The sequence below is a fragment of the Sinocyclocheilus anshuiensis genome, unplaced genomic scaffold, assembly GCF_001515605.1.
Source record: "Sinocyclocheilus anshuiensis isolate Anshui unplaced genomic scaffold, SAMN03320099.WGS_v1.1 scaffold258, whole genome shotgun sequence".
Classification (NCBI taxonomy): Eukaryota; Metazoa; Chordata; class Actinopteri; order Cypriniformes; family Cyprinidae; genus Sinocyclocheilus; species Sinocyclocheilus anshuiensis.
The window spans coordinates 187693-197653 of record NW_015547636.1 but is presented as its reverse complement, the minus strand read 5'-3'; the positions used below and the strand labels follow the sequence as shown (position 1 = coordinate 197653).

Below are 9961 nucleotides of genomic sequence, written 5' to 3'. Positions count from 1 at the left end.
GAAACGGTTCTCATTCGCGCTTGAATATGAATCGCCCATGAGTGAACGTCATGAATGTCATGATTCAGTTCATCTGGAAGAGAAGACAAAAATGCCGAAGACCTCATCTGTGTGGGAGCACTTTAAATTGAGTGAGGACAGAACAAAGGCAGTGTGCCAAATATGCGATTTCAAACTGGCCTACCACAACAGCACAAGTTTGAAAAATCACCTGAGTTCTGTAAGTAGTATGCCTATAGTATATTGTTGGTGTAAAAAAAACGAGCTGCTTTTATCCGCCATGTTAATCAGTAATTTTACACATGATAAAAACATGCACTTAATTTGCTTGGAAAATACTTGCGAATACAGCAGTCATAAAAAATGTACAGTAGCCCAGCCTAATAATAATTTGTCTATGCTACCGTGTTTTTTATTTATTATAGTTCGTTGAACTTCGTTCATTTATTTTTCGTTCTTCCTTTATTTAATTAGCCTACCCTTTACGGTGTCAGTAATTACTGTGCTGCTAATTTCTGATTTGGGAGTGATTTGTTTGTGAGAAAAATGTTAGGCTACCTTATTAAAAGTATTGCTCTTAACAGACCTGTGTTTTGTATCACTAGTGCAGTGTCCATTCTCGGAGCATATAAGCCCTGCTGATTACTACTGAAGCTTCGAAGCTCAAAAAATGGTATTCGGACCAGCCCTAGTTTGCAGGCCTGTAACTCAAAGTATTAAAGATATCATAATGCCCTTTTAGATATTGGGTCTTAACAAACGTCTCTTTTGGCATCTTAATTTTTAAGGCCCTATATGGTTCAGTTCCAGAGATAATGGAATTTCAATATGGATATAAATATCTAAACATCCTTAAATGAAGATACATTTACTTGGGATGCAAATTAAAGAAATTGTCTTGTTTTCTGAGAAGCAAAATTAACAAAACTTGTTTTCCCCTTGAATTAAGTTGATTTTTCTGAGCCCATTGGCAGGTATTTATTCTTGTTTTAATCTTAAACTCAATTTTGTTCAGACATTTACACTGGAAAATAAGACACAAATACGGAGGTAGAAAATCTTTTTGTTTTTTTTGCAGTTTGATCAGATTATTTCCATATTTTAGGGTATAGGTTCTAGATTGGGAGGAGAGATATTCTGCAAGTGTTAATAAGCAGTTATTTTTGTAAAATGATTTAAGTAAAGAACAGTATTGGGGAAAGTTACTTTTAAAAGTAACTCATTACAATATTGCGTAACTCCATAAAAAAAGTAACTAATTGCGTTACATAGTTACTTTTTATGGAAAGTAATGCATTGTTACTTTTGCATTACTTTTTCTCACCTGGGCTGGGCTTTCTTGTTTATTTTTAATAACCAAAAACCCAAAAGTTATATTTTTGACAACTGTAAAGGCCCTTTGACATCAAGAGTGAGGTCTCCAGCTGATGGAATGTCTACTCATAATTTCTCTCAACACAGGGACGGGAGAAGTGTCAGTGAATAAAACAAAGTAATCTGCGTTACTTATTTGAAAAAGTAACTCTAAATATTTTCTTGTACATTTAAAAGTAATGCTTTACTTAACTAGTTACTTAAAGTAATCTGATTACTTGTAATGTGTAACCCCCAACACTGGCAGTGAATATCTGGTTAAAGTAGTGTTTTCAAACTTTGAGGAGTTGTGAATACAACTCATTTTGTGCACCTTTGATATTTATTTTTAGAGAACTTATTGACATATACTCCCTTCAATTTATTCTTTAAATTTTCTTTACTTGGTCTAAAAAAGGTCTCAAAAAGTCTTAAATTTACCTTCATAAAATCAAAGTTGTTTGTCTTTCTTTAGTAAATGTGAAAGCTGTGGCGGCCCATTTTCTGCTCAGAAGATCGGAGACACATTGTGCTACAGATGCTACAGGACTAAACGTATGGGAATTTGTAATTACACTCTTCATTTCAGCAAACAGCAGAGGATAAGTTTGATGTTTGTGTGATTTGTGTTGTCTGATTTCTCGTTTCTGCAGCAGAGAAGAAGCACTCTCCTCCAAATATTGTGTTTAGGAAGGTATGTAGCATTAAATAGTCATCGCAAGAGCTGTCAGGCCTGCTTTTCCTTACTTTCTGTCACTGATTCTTAAGGCTGGGATAAAACGGGAAGTTCATGTGCCAAACATCATTTTGGATTCATCTGTTAAACAAGATCAGCGGAATTGATCTGTTTTGATCCTGCTTCCTCTGTTTTTTTCCATCTTTGAACGTCAGCTGGGATAAAACGGGAAGTTCATGTGCCAAACATCATTTTGGATTCATCTGTTAAACAAGATCAGCGGAATTGATCTATGTTTTGATCCTGCTTCCTCTGTTTTTTTCCATTTTTGAACGTCGCCAACAGATAAAAATAATGTCTTCTGTCATGTCTAAAATGTATCATATATATATACTGACACTCGACTTTGATAGATGAATCAATTGAAAGTATATGATGGTTTTAAACAGATTTTTAGGTCCATCTGTTGGAGAAATGCAACATCTGACACCCTGTGTTGACAGATGACGGTGTTGACAAAATTGTTTTGTCACACATGTAATAAATGCAGTCTACATTTTCAGTTTTTGCTATAGTAGTAATGTTTCTTTAAATATCCCAATTTTGTTTTTTACAGTTTAGTATATGCATACGTTTTATATATGCATATACTAAATATGTCTTATTTTTTAATAATTTAAATTGTAATATTTAAACGTTTCATATTTTAATAAAAAATATATATTTTAAATATATTTAGCAAATTTGTATCATTTTTATGTATTTCTTATGTAAAGAGGATGATTTTTCCTATGTCTCAATGCTATATTATTTTTTGTTAATGGACATAGGAGGTTGAAATTTTTTTATTTTATTTTTTTTATTTTTTTTTGGTGTTGTGAAGTGGAAGTGAAGCAGTATTGCTTTGTCTGTGTTCATGTTAGCTGTATGAGAGGTATAAGGCTTTGGCGATACTTTTGCGTTATAATATATGAGCTAAAACAACCTAGTTTCCCTTTTGTTCTGCTCTCAATATATGAGCCAAAACAGTTGTTTGCTCACCATAAGTAGCTAGTAACAAAGTCCAGATTATCCTTGGATTTCTTTGGTAGCATTCTTTACTAATTCTTTTATTTTCTTGATTATTATTTTCTAGTAACATTATTTCCCTTTATTTCTGATTCTGTTGAATGTAACACTTCTGTTTATCATATTTCCTTTGCATAATTTTTTATGCTTTTGTATGTTTTTTTTATTTTTTTATTATTATTTTCAAGGTGGGGCAGGATCAGTGGGAGGTTGGGAAAACAAAACATCCAAGAAAACAAATGCTGGTAATAATAATCATATAACATAATATGGAGACATTGATAACATTTTTAGGCTGACACATGAAACTGCAGCATACACAAAAGCATTGCCAAAGATCATCAAATAATCTGTCAGTAGCTGAACTACTTCACACCATTAACATAATGTCACTCTGTCTCCTGCAGAAACAACATCCCAAATGCAAGAAAATGGTAAAAATGGTGAGTGTACATGCTTTATGTAGCTAAATCCTTTTTTTCCCTCATCTATTGCATACTTCAAGCCTTTACAATGTAAATCAGTTCAGTGTATAACTATCCATTTATGAGACTGGCGGATTCAGTTTGTGCTGCTTATAGTGCAGACATTACACACTTCACCACTGTTGCAACATATTCAGTGCTTAAAATACTGATCCAGGTTTTTATTGTATGTGTTTTTTAGGATTTTGTCCCTGATGGTGATGACGATGAGGATGACTGGGTGAGTGGTTCAGCATCACAATCTCTAACCTCTTACCTCTTGTAGACAATCTTCCACATGTGTTCTTCTGTCATCTGATTGATAGTTCATACCATTTTAGCAAGTGAGGGGCCTTTTAGTATAATTGTAAAAATGTCCAGTTTCAAGTTGTGATAGATTTTTTATATATTTTATGATATCTGCTGAAAATCTTTGTAGAATTTAATAAACTAGATGTAAGGTTATTAGTAATAATAGTAATAATTAGGTTTACTTGATTAACCATACATCAATTTCTAAGAAAAATCATGTTAAAATGTGTGTATGAAATATGATCATCAAGCTTTTGAGGAACGTTTATTTGTCTCTCAGTCATCATTGTATTGGATTATTATATGTTTCCCCTCACAGCAAACATTACAGAACTTTGATCATAAAAATAATCATTTAGGCTAAATATCATCTAACTATGACATATTATTGCAAGATATAGAGCAACAGCTGATATTTATATGCATTTTATGTAAGTAGTCTGCTATACTGTTAAAAGATCTCCTTGATTTACATTCCAAGCTACCAGAATGTCATATAAATATCAGCAATTGCACCAAATTGCATATTTTTGTTCTGTTAGCTCCATATTGATATATAAAACCATAAAAGCCTGATGTATCAGCTTTTGATACTTGGGAAAAAAAAATTGCATTTTATTAACACATGCATACCTTTTTTTGTTGTTTTTTGGCTAAAGGCTCAATAAACTGTTCCATTTCAAAAAAATATAATTTTCTGACTATTGTCAGCTGATTTAATATGTCAGACTTTACATGGTTAAAACATATTATGAATTGGACATGGAATATTCTTTTCCTGGTTATTCCTGAACTCATAAAACCACTTTGTTTTTAAGGTCTACTCACATCTAACAATCGTTATTAATGGAAAAAAAAAACATTTTACTCTTGATTTCAGGCTGCAAAAAAACGCAATCGCAGGATGTGCCGACAGTGTGATGCGTGTCTTCGTGAAGACGACTGTGGCAAATGCGACTTCTGCATGGACAAGCCCAAGTTTGGTGGCAGTAACAAGAAAAGGCAGAAATGTCGCTTACGTCAGTGCAAGTTTCAGTCAAAGCTTCATGGTCAAAGAGCAAATGTACGTATTTATGTGATTAACATCTAATGGCATCACTCAAGAGTAAGGTTATCACCTGACCACATATGCAAGATGCATTTGGCAAGATGTTTCTTGTTTTCTCGTATCATGCAGGGAATGCTAAATCCATCTCTTCCACGAAGAAGGAAAAATGTGAAGCCCAAGCTCAAGAGACGCGGGAGACCAAGAAAAAGGAAATTCGGAAGCAACCCTTGGGAGGATGAGGACGAAGTGTCTGTAAAGGATGATGATGAAGAAGACTTGAGGCATTATAAGATGAATGGCAGGAAGGGAGGAAGGAGGAAATGGAATTACACTTTTAAGGAAGATGAAGAAGATGCGTTCGTTGAGGCCGTGATTGATGATGACGAACCGTCCATCACAGAGGAGGTTTCTGATTTTTAAATGTTGCACAACCAGTCACTAAAACAGTGTAGTTTTATGCTGCTTTCACCTCGAGACGGAATTACCAGAATTACAAGCTCACAGCTCTTGAGCTGTTAAACTAAATGATTCGTTTCTACGGGATAGCGAAATGGGTCCATGTGCTAATTTGTTGTTGATGACGGTAAATTTTCTCACTACATTCATTCACAACTAACTGCTTGTGTAGGAACAAGTAAGGGTATAGAACTGTGGCTATAATAAAATGCCATTATAGAAATGTGTGTTGAAACTGCCCCCATTTTGGTCACATGGCATCACAACGGTCAAGTGAGAGACGTCAGAGCTGCCATTAATTTCACAACTTGTTTCCAGCTTGTGGATATGGGATTAACAATGAAGTTAATGGTTTTTATGAGTTGTCAGTAATATGGTTATTTCAATATGAGGAGATTGCAGCATTACACCAAAGTCACCATCAACCATGTAATTCAATCCAGAAATATGAATTTATTTTCATGAATGTATTTAATGTTATATTATCTTGCTGAGTGTTTTGTTAACTATTTTTCTAGGATCCTGATATTTTGGGCAGTGAGAGGTCAGTGATGGTGTCTAATGAGATGTACTCAAACACCTCTGGACTAAGTGCTCAGGTAAGATTTTCTACATCATTTTCTAGCCTTGGTTCTGAAATTAGTTTCATAGGCATTAACAAATCTAGAATAAAGAGTTACAAGCCTTAAAATAAACAAACATTTTAGAAATGTTTAGAAAAATGTCAGTTTTATTTCAAAAAATATAACACAAATCCAGGTTTGCTGTGCTTGTTTGTAGGGCTGCACAATTTGGCCAAAATGTTTTTACAATACTACTATTAATGGTCGTCTTAAAATGTTTGTTTTTAAACATTAAACCAATTTTATTTTAACGAGGAACTGCAGGGAGCCCTTAAAGCAGTAACGCTTTACAATAAGGTTAATTAGTTAATGTTAATTAATGCATTAACTAATATTAACTCAATGTGACAGAACTCGTCGTGGATGACGGAAAAAAAATGCTAGTGTTTCTGTCGTGATGTCGTGAAGCATCGCAGACGTGGAATCGGTTGTCGTCCACTATGACACACTACACGTGCTGAAAAGATGGAAACTTGTGTCCCGAAGCCCATTGTCGTTTACGAATCCCCATGACACCCTACGTCAAGCAAATCGTGGCAAAATCGGGCTAAAATCTTGTAGTCTGAACCGGGCATTAGTTAACATTAATTAATATAAGTACAACTGTTCATTGTTAATTCATGTTAGCTCAGGTCCATTCATTAACATGAACAGAAAAAAAACTTTGGATTTTAATAATGTAAAGGTTGCCATTATTATGAACTGAGAGAAATAAATGCTTTACAATTATTTTTCATTGTTAGTTCAGGTTAACTTCTTAAGCTCTTTTTTTTCAGCCAGTCAGCAGTTTTTCCAGAGGAAGTTCAATTTTGCTACATCCAGTTATGTATGGTTTGTGTTGGTGGCCATTGAAAGGGGATATTTGTGTTTCACAGGGATTATACTACAACGTGTCAGGTGTGCCGGCAGCACCTCATATGCTTGGATCAGTACCTCTGTGTAACAGCAATCCAGTGCCGATGGGTGAGGTTATCAGCTCTCTGCCGATGGGGGACGATGTGACTCAGAATGGTTTTCTTCAGATTGAGATGGTGAGAGTGGGTTCACCACCATCACATTACACAGAAGAACCTCAGAACACAGAACAGCATGTGTCAGAATTTCAACTGGAGCCCACGCCGGTGGTGAGTCTGGATTCACTGCTACTGAAAACAGTACTGTTCAAAGGTTTTAATGGCTTTTAAAGTCTCTTCTGCTCCCCAATGCTGCATTTATTTGATCAAAAATTTTTGTGGAAATCATGATACATTTTTCAGGATTATTTGATGAATAGAAAGTTAAAAAAACAGCATTTATTTGAAATAGGAATGATTTGTAACATTATAAAAGTCGTTACTATCAATTTTGATCAGTTACATGCATGTTTGCTGAACGAATGTATTAATTTCTTTCATTAATTCCTATAATTTTAAATAATTTATTCCTTTTATAACTTACATTTGAATTATTTTTTATTACATTTTATCACTTTAATTTCTATAAATAATTCTTTAAATATTACTAATTTTTTACAGTATTATTTTTTATTATTTAATTTATATATATGTTTTTTTTTGTCCTTTCTTTGCATATGCAGCCTTTTATTTTCAGACAAACTTGAACATCATTATATAGCAAAATATCTAAGTGACATTTATTTTAAAGCACAAGCACACTTTCAAGTAAACTATTTCACAAAAAGGAGGTTTTATTTATTATCTATTAATTTAATAAAAGGACTATGCATTTTTGTCACTGTGTTTATAAACAGGGGTGCACATAAGTGGTCCGCAGGTCCGCATGCGTGACCAAAATTAAAAATGCGCTGTATAAATAAGTTCTGACAGCGCATTTGCGTACCGACATAGATGACAGCTGTTAATGCACAATTACCATTTTAGATCGACAAACTGTACTGTATAAGATTTCTATTCAAATTGAAAGCATAAATCTAGGCTACCAGCTGCCGTTTTCAAAGCACAATGCAAAACTGTGGCATTTCATTCACTGATGCTCTACTTACTTGCCGGCAACCCGCCAAAATAAAAGCCTGCTGATTTTAAGGTTGAAAATGATGAAAATTCATATAAAAAAATAGAAATAAGAAGTAGTAAATATTTTTAAGTTTACTAATTGTATTTGTATTTAATACTCCCTTTTTGTTTTAAAATATAATTATCACACTTTATTATTTTATTTAAAAAAAACTAACTAAAGTGCAATAATATTATCACTATTATTAATTAATTTTTTATAGTTATATTTAATGGGTCACACTATCCCTGCGTCTCAATGTTCATACTATCCATCCTAAATAGTATGTGAGATTAGAATAAGTGTGTCCCAAAGCATAGTATGTTGAAAAGAGTATGCCAAAAGTCCCCAGATGGTCTACTATTTCAGGTCGATTTTTGAGGTGTGGATCGATTTTTGAAGTGTGGATCCGTGCACACTCTAATGGCTAATATTGCCCACAATCCATTACGCTTTGGTGAAGGATTCAGTCCAGAACTACAAACACGAATAAAACGCGTTAGAAAAACTACAAACATGGCGGATGCGCGCGATCGATGGTTAGGTAGAAAGGTTTACTAAAAGGGGTTTGAGTTACTAATATTCAACATTTATCTTGGTAAAAAATATTTATTTATTGTTATATTTCATCTGCAACAGCAATGTGAACTTTTATAAACATCCATTTGGTCGTTAACCTTTAAATGTTCTCCGCATGAAAGACCCGCGACTGGCAGATCAACAAGCTACTTCTTTTCTCTCCAGTATGTTAGGAAGTGAAGTTAAATGAAATGTGGAGGATGTTAACTGTGGCAAGATGATTGACAGGCCAGTTTACAGTGATGGTGCGTGTAACAGGTGACACAGAGCGGTCCTTTAAAGGGGTCATATGATGCTTTTTTAAAGATCATTATTTTGTGTATTTGGTGTAACTGAATATGTTGACATGCTTTAATGTTCAAAAAACACATTATTTTTCAAATACTGTACATTATTGTAGGTCCTCTATGCCCCGCCTCTCTCAAATGCTTCGTTTTCTTGCCATTTGGGACAAGGCCTCAGAGGAAGACCGCAAGGGTTTAGGGTGCGATTTGAGACAGGGCCTAGTTCTCGCGGTACTTTGATGTCATACACTGATCGGTCTTTGCAGTGCCGCTTCAAGTCGAACACACCTAATGATACTCACCCTGCGTCCCAATGTTCATACTATCAATCCTAAATAGTATGTGAGATTAGAATAAGTGTCTCCCAAAGCATAGTATGTTAAAAAGAGTATGCCAAAAGTCCCAAATAGGATGGTCTACTATTTCAGGTCGATTTTTGAAGTGTGGATCCGTGCACACTCTAATGGCTAAAATTGCCCACAATCCATTGCGCTTTGGCGAAGGATTACGTGCAGAACTACAAACACGATTAAAACGCATTAGAAAAACTATAAATGTGGCAGATGCGCGTGATTGACGGTTAGGTAGAGAGGTTTACAAAAAGGGGTTTGAGTTACTAATAATCAACATTTAACCTGGTAAAAAAAATATTATTTAATGTTATCCTTGTTATATTTCATCTGCAACAGCAATGTGAACTTTTATAAACATCCATTTGGTCGTTAACCTTTAAATGTTCTCCGCATGAAAGACCCGCGACTGGCAGATCAACAAGCTACTTCTTTTCTCTCCAGTACGTTAGGAAGTGAAGTTAAATGAAATGTGGAGGATGTTAACTGTGGCAAGATGATTGACAGGCCAGTTTACAGTGATGGTGCGTGTAACAGGTGACACAGAGCGGTCCTTTAAAGGGGTCATATGATGCTTTTTTAAAGATCATTATTTTGTGTATTTGGTGTAACTGAATATGTTGACATGCATTAATGTTCAAAAAACACATTATTTTTCAAATACTGTACATTATTGTATGTCCTCTATGCCCCGCCTCTCTCAAACACGTCGTTTTCAACAAAGCCCCCTCCTTT

At 34.5% G+C, this 9961-nt stretch overlaps 1 protein-coding gene across 6 annotated transcripts in view; it reads left to right on the top strand.

The window, feature by feature from the left end:
• LOC107701816 (uncharacterized) overlaps positions 1-9961 on the top strand; it is a 21200-nt gene that overhangs the window by 7625 nt on the left and 3614 nt on the right. For 4 of the 6 annotated variants that reach the window (XM_016503936.1, XM_016503935.1, XM_016503933.1 and 1 more), the window contains 9 exons: positions 1829-1908; positions 2007-2047; positions 3286-3342; positions 3505-3540; positions 3764-3802; positions 4754-4936; positions 5051-5326; positions 5896-5976; positions 6876-7124. In XM_016503936.1, coding sequence (XP_016359422.1) covers positions 1829-1908; positions 2007-2047; positions 3286-3342; positions 3505-3540; positions 3764-3802; positions 4754-4936; positions 5051-5326; positions 5896-5976; positions 6876-7124 — 1042 coding nt within the window. The remainder of the gene's footprint in view (positions 1-1828; positions 1909-2006; positions 2048-3285; positions 3343-3504; positions 3541-3763; positions 3803-4753; positions 4937-5050; positions 5327-5895; positions 5977-6875; positions 7125-9961) is intronic. The other 2 variants (XM_016503938.1, XM_016503937.1) reach the window with 2 other exon arrangements.